Below are 24,936 nucleotides of genomic sequence, written 5' to 3'. Positions count from 1 at the left end.
GTCACTGCTAGAATGAACTCCAGCACAGTGACAATAATGGCCAGCCTACTGAATATGCAAGTTCTCAACAAAGGCCTCTACAATATTTGCAATGTAAATAACAGCCAAACGTTCTTCCTCCCTTGCTCCCTCTGCGAAAACAGATGGTTCATTCAACTTTATTTTAGGAATGCTATTTTCAGTGAACTACAGCTGGATTCACTATTCAAAGTAGCATGTCTGGCTCACATTTCTATGCTCTAATATAATTACCCTTTTATCTCTGAAGTTACACAATATTCATTTAACTTTGCATTGAGAAAATCTATGGGTGTATTTAGGATATAAATTACAAGATCAGGAGAAGAATCTCTGGCAACAGAATCATTCCATTGAAAACAGTTCAGTGTGTGTAGTAAACATAATAGCATCTGACATTTGAATGATTGTGGAAGAAAATAATGTAGACTGACATTAAAGAAATGACGACTACGTGACTACTGATTAATAACCTCAATATTTTTCCTCCTACTTTGCATATGTTTAAAACACACACAACTCAGTGGCACTATGTTTCTCCCAGTTTCTTTCCAGTCAAGGACACTAAAATCATGGCAAAGAACTTAAATTAAGTATTAAATTAGTTGCTGGCTGGAGTACAGAAGTATTAAAATGTTTATTATCAAAGATTCCATCTAAATTTACACCCTGGATCTATGATGGCATGGTAACTAACTTGACAGCTTTGTTTTGAGTGATCGTACCTATGATATCAGATTCTGTAAAACATGGCTTCATGGTCCTGTTAAACTCTACCTTGTAATAACAACAGAGATAAGGACACGTTCTAGTAGGAGAAAAATGTTGCCAATGCAAACTACTTGCAGAAATCAAACCTTCTTACTTGCTAAAAAAAAATGAACCCTCTGAGTGATACTTTTCTCCACAATAAACTAAATTCAGAGAGTTGACTGCAGATTTCAGCATCAAAATATCAATTTTAGTAACTATACAATGTAGTGAAGAGAAGGCCTTAAAATGCAAAAGATTAAACTGTTGGGTTACATATTCATCAGCTCCACTTGTAACATCTAACAGATGAGTAGGCACACTTATCAAAACAGCCAGCTGTGACTCACTGTCATGTAAAGTTCTTAGTTGAACACCTTCCCTAAAATGCCTGGCCTTAATAAAGGTTAGAATCCTTACAAGTAGTGTACTATTCTGTGTTTCCCCAGAATTTCTTTTTGCTTACAAAAGAACAGCAATGTTTCTCTAGGTCCTTTTTCCCTGATGCTATGATCCCAACAGCAGAGAGAAAATCTGATTAAATCAGTGGAGCCTTTCCCAGTAAATCTGCTATGGACATGGACAATGGCCCCATGAGGCCCCTGGAAGGATATAATGCAGATTCCACAAGCTGTCTTGTGTTAACAAGACCATCTTTTAGTCAAACAAACATTAAGTCCATTCTAGTTACAACAATTATCTTGAAAACAAGTAAGTTAAAACTAACTCCATTTACCGTGGTGAATAATGCCGTTCTCTAGTAAAGCTTGGCCAAGATGAACACCTTCTTCAGACTTGTCTATCTCTCCAATTTCCAACAGCCAGGACACAAATTCACTGAAAAAACAGATAAAGAAAACAAACTTTACATCTCATTCCACCAGATCTTCTGCGTGTTCCTCCCATTACTAGTGTTTCTTACTATTCTTGTAAATGATTCTTTAGCCCAATGATCCTCAAAACGTCGTACCACCTTTAAAAAAACTCGCTCTTTACAGCTTTCATTTTGACATAACCACAAACAGTTTCCCATGAGATGTCTTTTCTGCTCTGATGTTTTCCATGCATGAAGTTAACCTGGCACATAGTAAAGATTTTTCATGTTTTCTGGGATATCCTCAACTGGCATAGCTGCGTTGGTTAAGACAGACCAATATAGGGCAATCCCAGGCATTCCTACTGCACCTGTCCAGGGCAGGCATGCCATGGTGGCAGAACAAAACCACAGGATGACAGAACAGTAGGCTTGTTACTTCCAAGGTGTCTCAAACATCTTGACATCCAGAGCATATATACCAAGCATGTATTTATGTGCAGAAAATGCCTGGCTTCTACCAAAGCAAAGCTGATGCAGTTCAGAAACGTTGGATCTACAGCACATAAGATGGGCATGTTACAAATCAAAAGAAAAGTGCAATGAGGTAGTGCAACCTTCACATTCATGGGTTTTAACTGGTGACCCTGGGACCAGCAGAAGCATTCTTCAGAACAGTTCACTCCAAAGACAGCACTGAAAAGAAGCCATTTGATGGTGGATTTAAGTGGCTACTCAGCATGAGTGTGTTCTTCACCTGCATCCAACAACTTCACTGAGGAAACATGATACTACCATAATTTATAGTAGAAGTTTGGTAGAATCATGAATCTTAATCTTGATTTAATTCCTCTTCAACTGTGTCACTTCTGACAGCACGTAAGAATCTCCCAAGTTTTATTACCCATTTTGAACCTAGTGGTATCTTCTCAACAACTTTTTTGTGCAAAACACGCTATTTTATAAAAATGCTTTTCACACTTAACTTATGGTTGTAAGTACTTATCTTATAGCCAAATAAAATAAGTGATAACTCTTCTGTCTCCCAAATGATTTTTTTTTCATAGACACATTTTAAGGCCATCTATTTATTTTTCAGTCTTCTCAAGCCATAGGCATAATAAGGCATTAGAAACATCCTCCTGATAATTTAAACATGTAAACCTTATTTGCTAACTCTGTTCCTGACCTTCAAGCAAGAGGACAGAAGCTGTTTTGAGACAAAGATTACTTAGGTGGAATGAATAAAATTTTAAACTCCGAACTAGTAATTCCAGAGAAAATGAATTTTAAAAGTTGGGAATTATTTTTTGAGAGAAACTAATTCACTTGATGCATTTCCATATTTTCATTATGCCCTCTGGAGCCCTGTCTCTTTAACAGAACTACTTTGCAAAATGAGAACACATTCATAAATTTCAGGCAGACCATTTTACATTTTGGCTAAATTCTGTGAGGCAAATAGGCCAAACAGACATTACAAATGAAGTGCAGTTGCTACAGAATCCCAAAGAAGTTTTAAAATGTGGGTTCAGACAGCAAAAATTCATGCTAACAAATGCATATACTACCTTCCAAGAAAGCATTTGGGGAAAGTGGTTAATTTCCTCTTCCTGTCTTTGATGAGATTCCCTTGTTTGCACATCATTTTGTACAATCTTTCTCCTTGCTCAGAGATCATCACCCAAGTGTCCTGTTCCATGCCCAATTTTAAACCTGCCAAAAATGCATTAACATATTATGAAGCCATATTGCCATCGTATCTCAGTATATTCCCTGAAATGGAAAAGCAATACTGATACTTTACATCGAAAAAAATTGAAGAGCTGGTTTTCATTATTTTCTCATGATTAAGTTAAACCATGAACATCTGATCTTCATAAAGCCTAACCAAAATATATTTTTCTCACAGAGAAGTTAATTTGTTAGTCTATCTACATCACCATTTATTTTGTAGTAGTAACAGACACCAGTATATGAACATTTGCAAGGGAGTAGTCATGTCTTCACAAGTGTAAAATAAGGAGCCTTGGTTTTGCACTTACCACGTGATAATAAAAAGAACTTCACTGAAAGGATTATTTTTCAAATTTCCAGTTAATAGTAGTAACAAGTTATCAGGTATGCATATGCTAGTTTCACATAGATAATTCACCCCTTTTCCACAAAAGCTTTCAGGCTTGGCAGGGGAGTTGGAACTAGATCTTTATGGCCCTCTTCAACCCAAGTCATCCTATGATATTCCATCTGAGTAAGGGTCTGGTACTTCTTAAGTTCTGAAAATACAGCCTGAAGAAATGTGTCTGTCATGAGAAGCTAACCGTGGTACTGGGAACAGAATAAGGATTGTCTCTCATCATCCATGAGCCAGATAGCAGTGATGTCACACAAACAAATAAAACTTGGAGTACCCCAGGGAAAAGAAAACTTAACTAATATACTACTTCTGGAGCTTATAGGATGTTGATGCTGTTATTTGTATTGATGTTTCAAGTAAGGTCATCACAGCATCATCAATCTTAAAGATGACCACCTTTGAAATAAATTTCTAACTTGCTGAATGCCTCAGGGGTTTACAGGAAAGCCATCATATTGACAGAAAATTTCTGCAAGAAGTTTCCAATACATTGTGATTTCCTCTAGCAAGCAAATACAGTCTACAAAGTGGTCTTAGTTTATAATTTTATTACAGAAGATGAAAACTCTGCTAAATCACTTAATTCAAAGCATACTTTCAGCTCCTTTTTGTTCAGCTTCTGCTACATGGATTCCAAGTAAAAGTAGAGATTTTGTTTCTCTCAGTCCATTGAATCTCTGAGTCTTCCAACTCATTTGGTTTTTAACAATTCTGTGCTGCTGTCTGAATCTATGTGAGCCTCATCTCTTCCTGGTTTCATGGTTTTCTCCTTGGTGGCAAACCCACTGAGAGCATCAGGACCTGAAAGCTTCCACAAATCATAGAATGCCAAAACCCTGAGACATGTAATTGGCTTTGGGATGGCTGCCTCAAACCTCCAGCTTGCCAAAGTTTAGCTCCAACTCATTTCTATTACCAGCTGCTCAGTTGATTAGTGTGAAAAAGTAAGAATTCATCAACATAAAATACTACTACTTACTCTTTGTATTTCTTGCCTAAAGCATCATGAGCCTAAGGGAGACATGAAACTTAACAGAGAAGTAAGATTTACTGAAAATGTTTTAGTCAGTTCCATACAAGGTCCTACACAGAAGCAGACAAACCTGGGGTTTTCACATTTGGAACTATGTCTACCACACTGCTTTTTCATTTTTTAAACATTTTTCATATTATAAAAGTGTTGACAGTTTAGACATCTAAAGCATCTTTTTAGCTTTTCTGCTACAAATTCCTGCTGATACTACTGATTAGCCAGTGCTGAGACACCCTACTTGAAACTCCGATCCTACAACAGATTCTAGAACATCCAGTATTCAATATTAAAAGATCAAAGAAAATATTGTTAGTGTCCATCTACAACAGAGGCACAAACCAACAGTTACTGCAACAGGCGATGGAAAATCTACAAAAATCAGGAGAAGAATCACAGATCTAAATTCAAGGTCATATTTTCTTTCAACATCAAGGCTCCAAATAGCATTACTAATTAGGATATTTGGGCTTTCAAATGAAATTAGCTCCAGAAAATTACTATGCATCATCTTTCCCTGCTTCTACTCGGTGCTGGGTTCATCTTAAACATGTGAAGTTACTTGAGATCAGGATTATATTTCATCTAAGTATTCTTCTGCCTTAATTCAGTTACTCAGAAAGATAGTAGTTTTCCAAAGGTGATTGGAAATGGTGATTACTTTCTCAGGTAGGAGGCAATACATCCAAGATGGAGCTGTGAATGTGTTGTGTACAATTTCAGTTTGGATCATCTACATTAAGATCCACCGCGAAAAGCCTGCTCATTTCAGTGATTCCAATGGCCAGTCACAAAGGAAATCAGTGCATACAAATCCTATGAGGCATTTAGGATAGACCCTCAGATACCACAAATCATGATAATACACTGGTCTCAATGAATTTATGACAATTTATACTGGTTGAGGATAAACTGTAAAATCACAGATTAAATCATCTCCCCATTTCTCCAACAGCATTTACTACCAGCATATATGATTCAAGACATTATGCCCTTCCCACTACAACTTTGATTCATTTTTCCCAGACTGGTATTCATAAATCTTCAGCTGAACCTGACAGGGCAAGTTTGCCTACCAGCTGGTTTTGCTTTATACCTCAACATAAAAATACAGTATGGCTTTCTGGCAGAGCAACACAAGGAAGTTTATTGACCTACCTTTTCTTCTCTCTCGCTCTTTCAAAATAGCTTCCAGCCATTCTTGCTTCTCTTCAGGGGTTTTTGCCATGCATACAAACCATTTATTCTTTGCAGTGTTGTGGATCTTCCAGCCATTAATAACAGTGTGGCCACTGCTGTGGTAGTCAGCTGGGAATAGATAAAATTGTTTAAAGAGCATCAACTCATAAAAAAGCAATAGCAATAGTTGCCACAATTACTAAAAACTTATCAGCACACATAAAGGCCCAGAAAATACAGAAGAATAAAAATTAATCTAACATCATCTGTGCTACTGTGAACTATGTTATAACTTAATAATCTGTAGTTTTAATTTTTGTAAATAGTGTCCTTTGTAAAGTGTAACAGAGATTTGCCTAGCATATGGAAAAAGGTATTAAGTCAACACTAAAATAGGCAGAGTCCTATTAAAAGAAAAGATAGCAGTACTTTGGAGTACTTTTGTGTTAACTGAAATAAATAATTCCTTAAACAAGCAGCTTTGTTCTTTTCCCCCTTAAATTACTGAGTTGCTATGATTACTGACTTGATTTACTATTAAGCGTAAAAAAGGACTAATATACGGGGTGGGGGGAGGAAGGGGGGGGGGATACAATTTCAATTTCACAAGTAATCAAAGCACAGACATTTGGAGTACCTTTACTGGTTACCTGAATAAGCAAGTATCTACCCTTACTAGTTTAAACAAACTGAAATATAATAAAGATGCTCCGATCTAAAAACAAAATGCATAATTCCTGAAGTATGTTTCTAACAGCCTCATGTTTGATGGGCAATTACAAAGGTAAGGGTCGCTGATGATCTTAGATAACTAGAACTCCTGACATGTAATATGTAAAAATGTCTATGCTATAGAAATCAAATTATTTACTATTTATTACTCTATATTTACCTCTATAGCAATTTATTTTACCATGCTAGTCCATAAATCTCATTCAGAAATTCCAAAACTAATCCCCTAACTATCCTTCACTAGGATTACATGAATTTCCTGGGGAAAAAATTGTCAGGGATAAATGCCTTATGATAAGAAATAATCTTTTTTTCATAAAACACAGACTAAAAAACTAGAGCTAGCAACTACAATACAAAACACTAAGAAAAATCAAAGGTCAATATTTTCTCACCAAAAACCTTCATTAAGTGGCAAAAAAGTCCTAAGGCCAACCCTGAACTAGTGCAATAACTACACAGCTTTTCATTTAGTTGTTGTGTTGTGTCTGTATAAGTTGGACTGTTCTGTTCCCACTATCATGCAATGGTTCTGCCCTGGTTCTCCGCTCCCTCCTTTGTGCTGCCAGTTATCCCAACTCCTCCCCAGGCACTAGGAACTGAAGCGGTCCAGCTGGAGAAGGATCTATTGTCCTTCTCGGATGTCCCAGCTAGCTATCCAGCACCGCTAGCAGTACGGGGGCACTATCCCGATTTCCGTGGTTCAGGACAGCACCTGAGGCAAACGCTCTGTGCTATGACAGCAGTGCTACCTTGTGGTACAACGTGGCTTGGCTTATGGAGTCAGCAGAAATAAGAGAGCGCTCTCCAGCTGCGGTGAACCCAGGTTTAGTGGGACCCAGGGGAAACCAACAACCAAAGAGAACAAGGGAGGGATTGCAACAGCTTATAAGGAGGGAGGGACACAGGGGAGGAGTCAGTCCTTGGACGAATAGGGTTTCAGAGGGGAGTGGGATACAAAAGATTGACTTAGGGAAAACCCCAATGGGGATAACTTGAGGGTGGGGCCCTGGCCCCTGAGCCAATCACTCGACGCTCTAGCTGGAAGTTTCTAGAGAGTTCTAGAGAGAAGGCTGGGAGCACCGAGTGACGGACAGGGCACTGGGGAGGGATTTGAGAAAGGGTACATTGATCTCCAAGGCAACTGGGGAGGAGTTGGGATAAAACTGGCAGCACAAAGGAGGGAGGGGAGAACCAGGGCAGAACCGCCACATGATAAAGGGGAACAGAACAGTCCAACTTACACAGACACAATACAACATTTAGTAAATACTTTTTCAGCCCTATTTTTTATGATGAGATGAGATTTTCTGAAACTGAAACCCTGCTGAAATGCTTGCTAAGATTTATCATAAATCTTAGCAGACATGCTAGTATCCTTTCAATAACTTTGCATTTTAATTAGATGGAAAGCAGCCAAGCTTTGTGTACTGGGCTGGGAAATGTCAGGAACTACTAGAAAATCATGAGACTGATGGCTAATTTCTAAACCAACAAAACTTTCTGGTACTCAAAGCACGTAAAAAAGTGCAAGAAAGTCTATGACAGGGGAAGAAATGAAGTTATTTTTCCAACATCATGTTTATGCCACTCAGTTATTTATCATATTTTTATTTGCATAGCCTACGCATAGTATCCTTTGTTCCTTTAAAAACATTGTTTCTTGAAAATTACCTATCATACTGTTTATGCGGTCTTAGAAAATCAGACCCAAAAGTCAAGGACAAGAAATAAGTTTCAGACAGAAACTCTCAACTGACAGACTGCAGACCTTTGGGGATCAGAGGCAGAAGCACTACTGGAGGAAGTTAAGGTTCCTTTGTTTATTTATTAAGTTAGAGGTGAATACATATAAAAATACAGGGTCATAATTTCCCTGTGGTTTTTGTTACTGTACGTTATCAGCACAAGACATGTGTAGGGAAATGATTACTGGTTCACTGAACCATAGCAGTTAAAATTGTGGCCAAAAAAAAATCAAAAACAAGGGCTCAGACTTACAAATGGATTCAGATTGCCCCACATTGGACTAAAATTTGGCATCAATTAGTAGCTTAATTCAGAAAAGAAAATGGTTTGTCCAGACACTTGAATCTCTCAATGTAGAAATTACTTTTTAAATATGCAGCTTCCTTGGCCTCTGAGGATTTGTAACTGCAGGGCAAGGAGCACCCCAGCTGTTTGACCACACTCACCTCATTCCACCAGAAACTCACAGAATTCTGGGAAAGGCCCAATCACCAAGCTAACAAGCTGCCTAATGTATACAAAGGGCACTGAGCTCAGGTAGACAAAAACATGTAGCTGTTGTCCAGCTTTGCTATAGCAACACACTGCAGTGATGCCCACTTGGACTTCAGCCTCTGTCTCCAACTGCAACACGTCTGCTTTCCCCCTTGCTCTTCACACTCCCTATGACAGCAAGCAATCCTCCAAGGCTCCCATGAGCAATTTGTTCTCCCCAATACACCCATGTCCCTAGTCAAGAGCAGTTCAGCATTACACTGTCATCCCATACAAACTCCTACCTTCTTTGACCTGGCTATTGGGCAAAATCTGGTCAAGAGCAGCTGGCCAGCCAGGAGGTCTGCATGTCCTGCCTGCCCAGCTGCTCTGCACATCTGCACACTCTTCACATCAATGCAATCACAGCTGGCAGCCAGGCTAAACAAAGAATTTCAAAACCTGACATAATGGTTACAGAAGGAAGAAGAGCACGAGACTGCTGTTTGCACCATGCAAAGTCTGAATGAGCAGGATCAACAAATCATTAAACCTACAACTTCCCGAGGAAAAGTGATGAAAGATGACATCATCTTTTAATGTGACTTGGTAATACATTACAGCTTGTAATTTGAACTGCAATATATTGTTCAAAATTCAAGACTCATATCTTTGAGTGATGAATAAGAAGCAATTTGTTGCAGCCATATACAAAAGGATTTTCCTCTTCCCTTAAAAAAAAGAAACCAAAGTCTCTGTACTGAAGTACTTTTACATTTCTTAGAGGTTCTTAGGAGCATCAATGCTCAGAAATACCAAGGAAATAATTTCTGCAGAATATCAACTGACACCCTCCATGTGTACTTTTTGATGCAGTTTCTAACTACTTTTATCATGTCACCTTTTTTCTATATCATGCCTCAGCTCAAAACTAGAGAGGACAGAACTGCTATACTAGAAGCAAACACAAATCTGCTACTTCCTAAGTTTCAAGCGCTTTTCTTCATAAACTAAGTACCATTCATTTAATGGCTGATGAATACTTTAGAAATGTATTTTTCTCTCAAAAGTGAATTTTAGAAACTGATACAGAAAAAAGAATATGATTACTATAAAACCACCTTTCTAATACTTGCAAGTGATTGTGTAGACACATTATTTTAAGATCATAAATAGTTGGCCCTGATAAGTAATATGCATTCCACTTTAATCAGTGCAATCAAGAAAAAACAGAGTGCTCCATGGTGCCGAAACAAAAAAAGAAAGCTGACACCAACTGTACTGCTCAGCCAAGGCCTAATTTCATCAAAGAAAAATTGCTTTTCAGAAAAAGCTTTGTTAATTTCTGTAGGCACGTCATTAGCATAATAATAAACCACACTGGGAATCTGTTTTGCTATTTCTATGCTTCTACTCACAAACAACGAAGATTACATTCCTACATCTATCAATGCTGGAAGCAAACACTCTCAGTTGCCCTATTCCCTGGAGCTCCATGGGAGCTTATATAAAGTGAGCAGGGGATCCCAAAATCTGCAGTAAGGAACTGTGGAAGTATCATCCAGACTCAATAGTCTTTGATGTCTTTAAAGAGATTCATCTGGAGTGCATGACAAAGAGTCCTGCACAGATATGAAAATATAAGCACTCTGCATCCAGAGCTTCCACTCTAAATCAGGAATTACAGAAATTGATAGGTAATAGATGATGAAAGAGAATAAAATAATACAATACCAAAAAAGCTTATGCAAAGCTATTGTGAGTGACACTAGGACAACCATATCACTCCTCTTGGGAAGACAATGAGACAAAAAGAAAACAGCAGAATAGTACTGGGCTACAGCTCAAACATGGATGACTACAAGGGATGAGAAACAAGACATCTGGGTGGAACAAATGAGAACAGCAAAGAAAGCAGGACAGACAAAGGTTAAAGAAGGACATCATGATCTTAGTGAAAGAAAAAATATCTGTGTGAGGAGAGGGAACACAGAAGTCTCAAAAGGAAGGGAAAGAAGAGGTCAAGTTAAATAAAAAAAAAAAGTAGGGTGACAAGGAAAAGGCAGAAAGATATCACAGGCCAGGGAATTAACACAGAAATGTCTACATTTCAAAGAGAACCACAGAAAGTAGGGATGAAATAGCAGAAACTAAAAGGAATAATAAACTTGAGGATATTGAATAAACTGAAATGGAAAAAGAGAAAATGTGGTGCTAAGGAAAAAATGCAGGTAAAAAGAATCATAGCATGGTTTGGGCTGAAAAGGCCCTTGGAAATAACCTGCACTGAGCAGGGACGCTTTCAGCTAGATCAGGTTGCTCAGAGCTCCATTCAACCTGACTTCAAATGTTTCCAGGGACTGGGCATCCACCAACTCTTTTAAGTTAGAAATCAGACTAATCAAACTATTAATGATGTCACAGAAGTGTGGAAAGAAGTATGGATTCTGGAAATAATATGTATATAAAAGTGAAAAGAACTGATATGGCTCAAGAGAGCAAGGGGAAGGAAGCATGAACCCTCCAGGACTGGGTACAAGGTTATAGGAAATGGGGACAGTAGCCAAATTTCCTGGGGCTGAAGGAAATCAGATTACTGGTGTCTGCATAGAGGAAGACTAATTGTGCTTAGCCTCATTATAATTGAAGATTCATTGAGGAAGAAAACAAACAGGCAGGAAGAAAAATGAACAGTGCAAAAAAGACAAAGGACTGAATGGCTGGAACAAGTAAATGAAGAAAGGTAGGACAGATGGAGGATCAAAGAAACATTTCCTAAAGCCAACACAAAATGCATGACAATATGTGGGGAGGAGTCAGTTAAAGATGAATAGTTACAGAATTCTTGGAATATTCATCAGGAAGAAGATGGTGGGCATAATCCTCTGGACACAGTAATGTTAACACTTAGAAGCAAAGAGATGCTGTCTTAGAAAGTGACATTATGCAAACAGGGAAACTGCCTTTTATTTCTAAAGCACATTTAGGAAGATGAAAGAAAATAAATGAAAGGAAGTCAAACAGTACATGACAGGAAAGACTGAAATAATCAACTCTCTTTTTTGCATAAACAAAACCTGAGATTTTATACAAATAAAGCTAAACGTTGCGCAGTGATACAGGCTGGAAAAAATATTGAATAAAATATATTCAGCTCAAAGAGGCATGAAGAAATTCACTCCAGCGTACCTATAGATAGCTTGAAATCACTAACTAAATCAGTGTGCCTGGTGAAGGACATAACCCAAAACAGATGTCAAGTAGTTCTTACAAAAAATGTCTGGTAAGCAAAGACAATGAATCAAGTGTGACACCACAGTGCTCTACCTTATGTTCAGCATTTTTCACCATTTTCATGAATAGCTTAAATGGTTCAGTGGTAACATTGTCCATGGAACCAAGTCAAAAAGCATTGCAACAGCTTTGGGGAACAAGATGTGAATTCTGAATACTTAACAAATTGTACAAATGGTAAGATATAATTGCTTTATTTTCTGTACTGAAGTTTTCAGTTCTACTCTCAGACATTAATACGCTATAAAATATAACGGGATAGGCACCAATACTGCACAAAATGCTCTGCTCTTCTTGAACAATGAAAAATAATGCTCTCAGAAAAGCCAAACAATCCTGAGATTAGTAGCAGACATCCCACGCTGCAGCACTACAGTAATTATTCTAGCACTGGTAAAATTTCAGCTCTAGACACTGCAGTCATAAATTCCAAGCATTTATTAATGTAATTTCTTTATAAAATTTAATGTGAATGACAAAAGACAGAAGCAAACTGATCAAAACACTAAATCCAAAGGACAAAAATAAAATTATAAAATAAGAAATAATAAAATAAAAACACACCACATGAGAAAAGGTTGAAAGAATTTAAAATACGAGATGGAGGAAAGAGACAACAGTCTTCCAATAAACTATTTTGTTGCAATAAGAACAATAGTCCATTTTTTCTCCAAGTCACTTCTACTGCCTACTCTGTAAAACAAGAAGTGAGCAAACTATTTTGAACACAAGGAATCAAAACAGAAAAAAAAAATTAAAGAAATATTCAATTCCTATTAAATTTACTTAGAAGTAAATTCATTGTTATTAATGCTCAGTTTTAGAACAAAATTACATTGAGAAATACTTGGAATCCATAGTAGAGGACAAACCTAACACTATTTTAAAATATCAGGAAAAGCAATATATAACTCACAGAAATTCCCTCCAGACTTACATATTTGCTATTCCACTACAAGTTTCACATACCAGTTTTTTTTTTAGCTCGACATTAGAAAAGCCCAAAATACTTTAATTGCAAAAAAAAGTAATTATTGTTAAGCTCAAAGGTTAAACTCAAGTTTATAAAACAAAAATTGATGTGTCTAAGAATACTTTTGGTTTTCAGTCTACTGATGTATGTCATGAAAATTTCAAGTAATCTTATGGCTTATATCCCTAAAGACATTTTTAAAAAACCTTCCTTATGTCACAATTTAATCATTTATAGTGTTTCATCCCAGTAGAGGTAGGTTTTCCACTTGCTGTTATATACATACCATGTACCTAAGATAAGTTCTTTAAGAGTGCTGTAATGCTATAAAGTGAGGTTAAATATGTAATTTCAGTTGAGCAATAAATGTCACCTTATTTTATTACTCTGTTCATGTAAGCATAAAATACTCATCTATGGCTGCCCAGCTAACAATGGATGAAAGCAATGATGTGTCACAGAAGCAGAATTTTGATATTAATAAATAGTGCTTTTAAAGCAGCATCTTCCTCTTTCCTTCTAAACATAAAGAGCATCCTCCGTTCTCAAAGAAATTATGGAGCTGCATTTGATTTCATCACCTCAAAAGACAGCTCTGGAAATGAGCCACACAAATTTACTCACCTGTTCCATCATCTACGTTCTCCACTTCCATCACTTCCGTGTTTATTCTGCCCCGGAAAAGGTAACGGTGGCCATCTGTAGATGCTTTGCTGTTCTTCAATCTCCTGAAAAAAGAGAGAGCAGAAGAGAACATCATCCATTCCCTTCTTCCATGCTTCTACACTGCTACCTGTACATGCAGCATTTGGAGACCATTGTAAGGATCACAACACCTCAATATCTGTGCAATTGGACTGTGGAATCCACTGCTGAATGGGACACTGCTGATGGAAATGCAAAGATGCTACAGCTGGTAAGAGTCGGCTGCAAATTCCTGCCTGAATGAGAGCTCATTGGGAAAGTCTCTGCTCCAATACTTTGGTACCTATATGCTGTTGTCTGCCATCCAAGACAAAAAAAGGAGAGCCTTTCCTCCTAAGCTGATGTGGTCTCCCTGTTAGTCTAGAAATTCAGCAAGGGGGTAATGTGACTGAAAAAAATTAAATGAGAACATATTTGGGTAGCAATATTGACCTATGTATGTTAGCATCATAAGTGGGATTTATGTAGGGAAGAAAGAAGGCAACATCTTTCCTTCCTAATGTAAGGGTTAACAGAGAATTGTAATTAAGGAGTGCTGAAGTTTGAGGCAGTTTCACTGCGATATGTTCCAAAGCACTTTGCATTGCTGCAACTGTTCCCAGTGAAGCCAATGCCTTTGGAAAGCCCCAGTTCTAGACAGCTTTTCACACCTCAGATAAGCCAGGGATTATTATCTATCCATTTTTGCCTACAATGATAATTAATACTGTATATCAAACAAAGGTCAGTTTCTAAGAATTAAGGATCTCCTGAATTTTGACCTTCATCCTCTCCAAAGAGGTACTAATTGTCAGAAAACAACCTGCCTCTCAATCATTACTTTATTACTGTTTTATCAGTAACTCTACTACACCATAAATTTGTTATTCAAAAATTGAGTAACACATTAAAAATACAAAGAAAGCAAAAATACAAAACCAGCATAAAGCATAATGTTTCAGTATTACATGTTTTTCTTTCCAAAGTGAGTAAATCCAATAGCTCTACTGAGTTTTAAAACTAGAAACTCAAATAGAGTATTCCATGTTTACACCAACAACTCTGCCAAAAAAGGATGGTTAAAAATTACATAAAATATCTCAAACCATAAATGAAAGGCAATTTTTGTAAAATTACCAAAATACAATTTCTCTCTTTACATACTTGCCAATCAGTATTTAAAATCTCTTGCTGGAGATAATCCATTAATTTCCCATCTTAAACTTTGAAATTATATCCTAAATTGTGTTACTCCTATGTCTGCAGAGATGCCATCATGGTACCAGCCAAGGACATGACTGTTCAAAACTAAAGAAACAACAGACAACCTTTCATACAGTTTGATACTTTCATCCAAAACTGCATTTTAGTGAGAAATGGCTACAAAAATATGCAACTCAGTGGAGGACAACTGAAAAGATACTATGTAACCAGCAATTTATTTGTAATTGCTGGACAATAACAAATATCAGAAAATTTTAAAAGAACATGTATCCAGGAATCTATCAAATGTCTACCCAGGGATATGTATTTAGTGGCTACTCTAAAACAACTTCTGGATTAAAGAGACAAATTTGAGCATCAAGAGGGATATTTGTACACAGGAGAACCCTTATTTCTCACAACATTATCTACAGAAGTTTGTTTGCTGAACTAAGGAATTGCTCTTTGGAATGCAGCAAGCAGCAGCTTTCTGGTTGTTTTCCCTGATTACAAATACAAGGCATGAAACTCTTGAATATGTAGAGACTTATTTTATTGCACAAGCTACAATATTAATTTGTTTGAACTAAAAATTCAGACTGTTTACACTTCCTAGAAGAGAGTGAGGCCATCACATATAACCTGCTGTGGAAGGCTGACAAAACAGATTCTTTTTCCCCACACTTCAGCACTAGGATCCTGCATCAATATAATTTTTTTTTCCAATTGCTTGAATTATATAGTTCTCTTTGGTTGATAAGTTCTTCTAAAAATGTTAACTTTTACGCTGTGGTTCTTATGGAACACCATACTCATGATTAGCTCTACTGTGAGAAAAACACATTACTTTTGAAAGTAATCATTTACCTGTGCTTTTTTTTGCAGTAGACCAGAAGATTATCAAAAAGAAAGAATATCCTCTCTTGGATATTTCCTGCTGAAATTTTCAGTAGTAGTCCACTTCGCAGCATTTCTGTACACGTGTCTGTGATGTTGGACCCCTAAAATTGAGTGGAAAGAGATGATTCTTTTAGTAACAACTGAAGTACTTTGCATCAACGACGGAAAAGTTTCTTATACAAACTCACAAGTATAACAATTATCTGGAAAGAACAAGTCATGGTAATTTATTGCATTGTAATTATGCAATCATCTATAATGATGCTTAATACTAGCTTTGTGAATAGACACAGTTTAATCACAAAAAGTTTCCAAATTATACTACTTTTGTGCAAAGACCTCTCCTGAAAATCAGGCCAACTTTATCCAATAACTCCTATCCTCAGTAACTTGATTCAGAAATGTCTGAAAATGGAGCTTTACAATAATCTATGCCAAGATGAAATTGGAAACTGAAGCAACCTGGGACTTGAGCATCACTAAGGGTAGATAGTTCTACACTAGATTAGGCTAAGCGCAGAAACAAAAATTAAAAAACAGCAAGATATAAAAACTTGGGCAAAGCTAAGAGTGGCATGTGCAGCTAGGACTGTCTAGTATACTTCCTCCTAACCTACTCCAAAGACATCAGAATTTTGGTAAGGTTTAGATGTTTGGGATTAAACTTCCCATGTCTCATTTTTGCTTCAAGATAGATCATTCATGTGAAAAGGCTGTCAGGCATTTTCATAAAATTTAATAAAAGAGAAGGAACTTTAATGAAGGAAAATATTTTCAAAAAAAAAACATTATATGAAAAATTCATGGCCTTTCTATGTCTTGTAAAGAGAAATTTACCTCTCAAGGAAGCCTACCTTGAATTCTGAGGTGCATTTTGCTAGCCTGAAAAAATCATGCTCCTGTGGGGCAGAGCTGCTGTCCAAGTGCATGTCCATCCAGACATGCAAGCCTATTGTTAATTTTATTGTCTATTGTGCTGGCTGCATCAAGCATGCAACCAGGGTTTGAAGTTTCCTGACTTGGAGGGAGTCAAATCCAGCTTGGAAAACCTGCAAAAAGCCAGGACTCTCCTGTCATCTACACATGTTCTGAATGGTTTAGGCATGTGATAGCTGCAGTTAGTTCCTCTTCTTGATCTAACCACAGTAGTCCAAAGAAAAATGGATTCAATTAAGAGCCAAGAAGCAAACACACATTCTGCTCTCACAGTTCTTCATCCTTCTGCCCATCCTTTGTATGTCACAGCTGTGAATATTGAGCAATAGCTCAGTCTGTCCTAAGGAGAATGCAGTCTGTTTACAGAGATAAGTGAGATTGCACAACCATCACACTGGAACACAATCCAGGTCTCTAAGCACAGCCACTTCAGGGTCTGTACTAACTAACCACCACTGCTTCCATCCAGGAACAAGTGATCAAACAAGCCACTCAAAGATGAATGTCACCTATAGCCACTACAGCACATTTCCCTTCCTAAGACAGCATCAGTAACAGCATGCTAATTTTACCGTTTTATTCAAAATCAAACACTGAAACATTTTAAAAGCACACTCAGTGATATAAATTAGGCATAAATTAGGGCTGTGTGTAATGCTTGTTGACTATAATTACAGAAAAACAGGTCACTTTTTTCCATTCCATTTCATTGCTTTTGTGTATTAAAGAGTAAACAATATCTTATTCTGTGTTTCAAATTTGCTGGAATAGTACTTACTAACAATTTGCATTTTAAAAGGTTGGATACTTTCTAAAGGGTCTCGGCTTGTTTTTTACACAAAACTTCAACTGGGCAGAAAAATAGTAGTTTTTTGTAAGGAAGCCAAAAAATATCAGCTTAAGGCTTCAGAATTGTACAAGAGGTTTCAGCTTTCTAAAAAAGGATGGAATTCTTTTCATAGAAAGAATTTTATAAAAAAATTTTGTCTTTTCTTATTGAAGAATTTCATTTTCGGTATAGAAAAAACACAGCCTTTTCCCAACAGTCCTAACAAGATCTGCTACTGTGCCAGCATCTTTTCATAAAATAACACATTTAATACATATTTTAAGTATATATAATTCAGGCTATCTGACTTATTTACAATCACCTCATTCATTATTCAAGTTTAACATGACAGTATGGCAGTGAGGGTCATCTGTCCCACATTATTACCCTTTATTATCCTCCTAATTTTGTTCCCTTTGAGAAAATACTGCTAGGTGAGGAAAACAAGGTTCTAGAGATACTTTTTTCCCTATGAGACATTTCATCCAAAGACCGAACAGTGTCAATGTCACTTCTCAGATACCTTCTGACAAGATCAAAACCTATGCTAGTGTGATCGCAGGTCAATGAATTTTATTAGGGCTATTTTGTTTGCTGAAGTGCAAGGGAATAAGAAAACAGGATCAGAAGTCACATCTTGTTGTCCTCCATAACACTGCAAGTGCAGAAAAATTCCCTGTCACTTCCCTGCCTATGTAATACTTAGGACTTGCCTGTTTCCAGACTTTAGGTGGGCATGAAGCTGAAATGGAGAAAAATGAAAGGGTATATTATCTGAAGCACTGCTGTTTCTACATCTGGGGTAAGCATGGCTCTCCACCACATCCCTTAAAGATAAAAAACATGCCTGAGGAAGGAGGAAGCAGAGAGCACACACAAGCACTGCCATATCTACCATGCAATTCAAAGGGCTGACAACCATAACAAGCTTTCATGAAGGACAGAGCTACTCCCTAACCCTACCAGGAACACCAAGCTACAGCTGATATCCAGCCCAGTAGGACAATTCACTTATCCAGCTCCAAGCTGTCCCTCTCAAGGCTGCAGTAACAAATGAGGGGTCAACCCTCACCCCAGAAGCAGGTGAGACTTTCTGCTGCACAGCTAAAACTGAATTACACTACCAACAATATTCTGGAACAACAAAACCTTCTGATACAAATGTGTTTTCATTAAGCATTCACACTGAAACTACCATAGGAATTTCCAATATAAGCAACTTGAACTTGAAAGCAATTGCTATTTCAAAGTTTTCACGGACATTTAAACTCAGTGCTTGTAAGAGGAGACGACAGAGCTGCTCAGCCTAAATGTAAAATCACTACTACTATGCTATTCATGCTTCTGTATATTTAAAGTACCTGCAACTAGAAATCATGGGCTATTTTCAGTGAAACCAGTGTTTTTGTAATCTGCCAATTTGAAAATGCCATGTATTATAGAAACAAACCTATTTTAATCATCTTCCAACAAATCACATAAACAATTCGGGGGGGGGGAAAAAAACAACCTGCAAAGCAGGCTTATACTGTGAATCTAGACTAATTTTGCCTCAATCTGTCCTATTGAGTCACTAAAGACTGTACAGCAACCCTCTTCTGTGGGGAGCACTCCAACCAAAAACTCTGTGCCCTTTGAGAATAGCTGGTATGGCAATTAAAAGCCCATCAAATCTTGGAGCCTGCTGGCTATTTAGGTATAACTGACTTCTGATAACCTTTCTGATAACCTTTGGCTGTCAGTCAGACACCTATGATTTGAACTAAGGAAACAGCTCAGGTGAGAGGTCTGAAATGTGGGCTACCATGACCATATCAAAAAATAAAAGCACTGGAAGAAGAGAGACTGTATCTCAGGTAAGATATTACTTGATGACATGGAATCACATCAACAAGTAATATTTGGAATGGAAAGGAACAGAATACCCCATGCTACTGTCGCTAAGTGGCCTATGACTCATATTGGGTTGTTCAGCTTCCAGCTTACAACAAATGCAACAATTTTTTCTTCTCTTACTGAAACATCCACGCAAATTTTACTGACAGACTCCTTGAGCTGCTGAGCCATTCTCCAACTGAGACAGCCACCTACACAAGTTCTGAATTCAGGCCAATAAATTAAACCACTTAGGAAATTAAGTGAGAAAGTCATTATATTCAAAATCCTCTTTCTTGAAACAGATGTTCCATTTTTTCCATGAATCCGTATTTTTATCATAATAAACACAAGCTTCATTTTATGACACTTAAGTATAGGAATTCAAGTCATGCTTTGATCAGATTCTAAAAATAGTCTTTATTTTTTTCCCTTTCCTTCTAGTTGGGGCCAAGCAATGTGCTAAGCATTTCCTTCTGGAAGGAAATCTCCAACAAGTTTGCCTCTTTATTTTCAGCATTGCAGAAAACCAGATGTTTATTTAATTAAATCCACTCTCAAACATTGCATTCAGGAACTTTTTTTTTTTTTTTTTTGTAGTTGTTGTTGGGAATCTTTCAAATACTGTTAGCTCATATACATGTTCTGGAATTCTTACCATTTCAAGGACTAACCTTACACTATGTCTGAAGAAGATGCACATCTTAAGATCAAGGCAATTTTGCCAGATTGTGCATCCTGTGGTTGCCATATGATATCAAACCCAATCAGCTAAAATACAATAAACACCACATAACCCTACTGCAAACATCCTATTTTAGGACACTGGCACTCTTTCAGAGTTCAAGCACACATGAAACCCTAAAATGAAATCTAGGAAGAGTGGAGATGGAAAAAATAAAACAAAAAACCAAGAAAACCCACCAAGGCTGGTAGGAAATTACTTTGTTACAGAGTAGAGACTACATTCTGAGCAAAGGGAGAATAAGTCTGTTTCAAATGCTTATGTCCATACTGCTACCATTCCTCCTTTATCATTACCTTTGCTCATTAACACATTTCCAGAAGGAACCATATTTCCTACCATATGTTTTACCTAGAATTCAGAAGAAACTTAATGCAGGAAAGGGCATTCCCTGTTCAGGGATAGAGGTTTGAGAACAGTAAGTTCTTAACCAACTTATATGACTAATAATGCATTGAGTTAATAATACTGTAACTTTATACTTGAGTGTGTTGATTAAGAAGGATTTGAAAAATATCTATGACTCAGACAATGGAAGCAAGTAGAAGAATTTTAATCACAGTAGTGCAGTAGAAAATTTAATTGAAAAGTTAAAAATAATAGAAGGAATAAAGTGGTGATAGACAATAAGGATTATTTAGCAAATTTCTTTGCCATAAAGTATTGAGCACTTAACTTGCAATTGCTCCTATCATGACCTAAAGAAGTTATCACATAAATATTTAAATGCTGAGATACGCTAACCTTCACAACTTACTGCTTCACAAGTTACTGTCAAGCTAATTGTAAAAATAAACACATTTTCACCTAATCTAAAGGAGGAGCTGTTAAGTGATGTTAACTAGACCTCATCTCTATTGGAACATTTAGAATTTTACTTTATATTAGTCCCCTCTTTTTTAAAATCCTACAAACAATACAATAGCATTTGCTTTGAATTATTTTCTTTTATTTCAGATAAAAGGTTACAAATAAGTGCAGAAAGTCATGTCTGAATATGGACCAGCAATTATATCACTTTTCTACTTGCTAAAACTCCTTCTCATGATGCACAGTGAATTTTAGTGGTATTTCATAATGACCATCCTGTACCACAACATTACAGTGCACTGAGCTCCAGCATGATTTGCCAGAAATGGAAAAGCAGTTCTTGAAAATGCCTCTACACAAGGAAAAAAGCATCTGAAGTGAAACATTTCAAATCACACAACGCACTAAAGAAACATGAAGAATTTTTATTAAAGTAAAATTAGTCACTTAATCCACATTTAGAATGAACCAAATCTTCCTACACTACTCAATTAACCACAAACCAAAGGTTTGCAGAAGTCCACTGATCAGGAGATTTCACATGGAGCATACAGGAAATAATTATGTGGTGTCATGGGTAGTATTTAGGGGGGGGTCTTTGTCCAGATCTATGCTCCTTTCAGACGGTGGCTTGTTCTGCTGAGCCCTTCTGGATGACAGGGAAAAGCTAAATCCAGTACTGCAGAACCAGAGCACATCCTTAGGCACACCAAAGTTCAAGAAACAGCAGGTACAGTAAAACCAGGAGGTGTAGGGAGGGAATAAAGCCATGCACAAACTATTTCTTATTTCTGCTTTTTTACCTACTACTACAAATATCTACTTAAAAGTTGTCTATTCTAGTCAATGTTCTAATTGTTATTTGTCAGACTTTGTGGGGAACTCTCTCAGTAAAAATTCAGACTGCTTTGTCTTGAGGCTTTCTTTGCTTCAGTGTCACATCTGTGTCCCATCCACATCCCTAACCCTTCCTTTCCTCAGCACCCTACAAAGGAAATTTCCCACTATATAGACTGAGGTCTTTCAGTACCAGGCTAACATGCAACAAACACATTTTTCTTGCTACATCTCCCAGTCTGCAAGCCTTCCACAAAGCTTAAAGGGATAAAACCTCTTTCTCCAGTTCTTAAGCAGCCTTCTCAGGAAGAGAAGTAGCATATTTAAGCAAAGTATTCAAAAAGCAAAGGATTGCTTCCATGTTAAAATCCGCCTCTTAAAAAGCCTGTGTATTTTTGGTTTTTTAAGTCAGTTTTGAATATGGTTACACTTTATTTGTTTGCTTTATATTTCTTTCATTGAAACTTCATTTGTGTTTGCCTTCCACCCCCGTGCAATCAGCTCAGACACGTCAATACAAAACAACCAAGGGAACTTAAAGATACACTCTTATCTTACCTGCCTTTCCATATGAACTAATTATAGTGCTCAGAATCGTTCAAAAGGAAGATTTTGGTGCTACAACTACTTAATATTTTTGTTTTCTTGGGGAAAGCGTGGCTCTTCTGGTTACTACTTAAAATTCTAACTCAGAGCCAGATCTATGGTTACTTCACAAAACTTGGTTGGAGCACTGAAGTTCTTCCATTTGCAAATCATTAAAAAGCCCTACAAATCTCACACAGATTCCATTGAATGTGTTTAAATTAGTTTAGCTCACCCAATATCAAGAGACTACCAACAAGCTGTCAAAAACTTACAGGCTCAATGCTTAACCAATAATAAACAATATTTTTCAACCAGACAAAGTGCTGCTAGGCCAGCACAGACAGCAGTAAAATAAAATCAGCATTTAAATTAGGATTTATAAATGTGTCTGTGTGCACAGATATATGTTAATACAAATGCTAAATAACTATCCTCCCTCGAAGTCTACTATTTCATACAGCATTGCTTAGTCATGGAAATGGAAAACTTAATTTACAGAGTAGATCTCAAAAGCTGTGACTTCACAGAACTGGGGACTTGACAGAACCTCAGGATCACAAAAACAGTGCAACACATCATTGGGGGAAACTGACACTCCCCCCTCAACATAGAAAGCAACAAATCTTATGACAGTAATGACAGTACCTCCCATCCTTCAACGTGAGACTGCCATTCTTCCAAAAATTCTAATTTTTCCATTTGTCTCTTGGCCTCATTTATGTTGGAACAGACAGCTTTCATGGCCTGGAGAGCTTCCATTAGGGCTGCATAGTCACTGTGCTTCCTTGGAGTTCGCTTCAGTAATTCCTATTTAGACACAGAAAAAGGGGGAAAAAATAAAAGGAAAAAAAAGAAACCAGTCTTTGATCTCTAAAGGTCCATTACAGGAGACTTAAACCAAACCAGCATTCAGAAAGAAAATAGCCAGTCTTCTCTTTTACTAAGCAGAAAAGCAGTAACCCTTCTAAAATGGTCCTAGTAAGACACTAAAACTCAAGAGTAACTAATTATTAACAATAAATAATCATCATCATTTAGGAAGATTTCATTTCAGCTACTTTCTCCTCCAACAATGTTTCTTCATGTTGAGCTTTGGGGTTTGGGTTTGTTTGTTTTTTACACTCTGCAGGATACAACTGTTCAAGAGCAAGGATAACAATTCTGCTTAAAAAAACCAGTAGTCCTCTAATGTCAAAATTAACACCGGCCTTTCCTGCAACTCAGGGCTGAAAACACATTCCTTTAGCTGCACACTATTGTTTAACCTCATGCAATGCAGCAAAGCAGTGAACAATAGCTTAGGTGACTCACTGATTTCAGATGTACTGGCAGCAATGCTGACAAACAAAAGTGGAGCCACCAGCATTTGTTTGAGATTTCCCATCTCAAGCTACCAACTCCCCATTTACAGCTGGGCTGACTGAGAACAGCCTTCAGCAAAGCCCTAACCCTGCTGCCACCACACCCTGTATTTAAATTTTCTTAATATATTCATTTCATTGCTCTAGAGTAATTCATTAGTCATTTTTCCCTGTTTTATCTGTATGCCTTTCAAAAACAGAATAGAAAAATAATTTCAGAATAGACCAAGGGAACTGTAAAGCCACAGCTATCTCAGATGACTCACACCTCATTGTAATGATTATATTTTTAATCTGTTTAAAAAACTTTTTTATTCTTGCCTGTTTCTTACTTGGTTTTTTTATGTCATGCCTCATAACTGGCAACTTTGCAGATCAACACTCACACATGCATTGTGAAAAATACTGTCCAACAGTCATTTTTCAGGTAGCTTTTAGAGTAGAATTTGCTCTGGTTTTCCTCTCAGAGTTTGGAACAATAAGCAATACAAAATCTTAATTTGTTAAGCAATGACTTGCTTAAAATACTTACTTACTTTCTTGTATTTTATTTCCTAAGAGAGTAAATTACAAGTCCAGATGTTTGAATATCTAATGTTTATCACCACATTATCATTTTTCATTTATTTAAGCTGTCACAATATGATAGCAATAAACATATAATTGTACATAAAACCATTTACAGCACCTTACTCCACAGTTTTTCTTGTGAAAAAATCCATTAATATTTTTTCATTTTCAGTTTGCTGATGGTAAATTAGCATCATCCAAGTAGACCACCCGCAAACTCTGCTATCCCAAGCATTTTAAGCAAGGGCATGATTGAACCCAGCTGAAATTAGTCTCATTAAACTCTCCCAAATGGCTCACTTCTGCCCAACAATGGGGAGGCAACCTTACAACTACAAGCAGAACAGAGCTAATCATCTCAATCCAGCCAAGCTCCTCAGTTCTTTTAATACTGATGTCAGAAGACTTGCCACCAGCTTTAATGGGAGCAAGGCTGGGTCCAATATCT

The 24,936-nt window shown here is 37.1% G+C and overlaps 1 protein-coding gene across 2 annotated transcripts in view; it reads right to left on the bottom strand.

Moving 5' to 3' along the window:
- Positions 1-24,936, bottom strand: part of PREX2 (phosphatidylinositol-3,4,5-trisphosphate dependent Rac exchange factor 2) — a 172,796-nt gene that overhangs the window by 98,274 nt on the left and 49,586 nt on the right. For both annotated transcript variants that reach the window (XM_077186296.1, XM_054644997.2), the window contains 6 exons: positions 23,203-23,364; positions 15,905-16,038; positions 13,775-13,878; positions 5,908-6,057; positions 3,154-3,298; positions 1,505-1,605 (listed from right to left, as the gene is read on the bottom strand). In XM_077186296.1, coding sequence (XP_077042411.1) covers positions 1,505-1,605; positions 3,154-3,298; positions 5,908-6,057; positions 13,775-13,878; positions 15,905-16,038; positions 23,203-23,364 — 796 coding nt within the window. The remainder of the gene's footprint in view (positions 1-1,504; positions 1,606-3,153; positions 3,299-5,907; positions 6,058-13,774; positions 13,879-15,904; positions 16,039-23,202; positions 23,365-24,936) is intronic.

The sequence above is a fragment of the Agelaius phoeniceus genome, chromosome 1 (genome assembly GCF_051311805.1).
Source record: "Agelaius phoeniceus isolate bAgePho1 chromosome 1, bAgePho1.hap1, whole genome shotgun sequence".
In the NCBI taxonomy this organism is placed as follows: domain Eukaryota; kingdom Metazoa; phylum Chordata; class Aves; order Passeriformes; family Icteridae; genus Agelaius; species Agelaius phoeniceus.
Note: the sequence above shows the minus strand (reverse complement) of the source record. Positions and strands in the feature narration are given on the sequence as shown.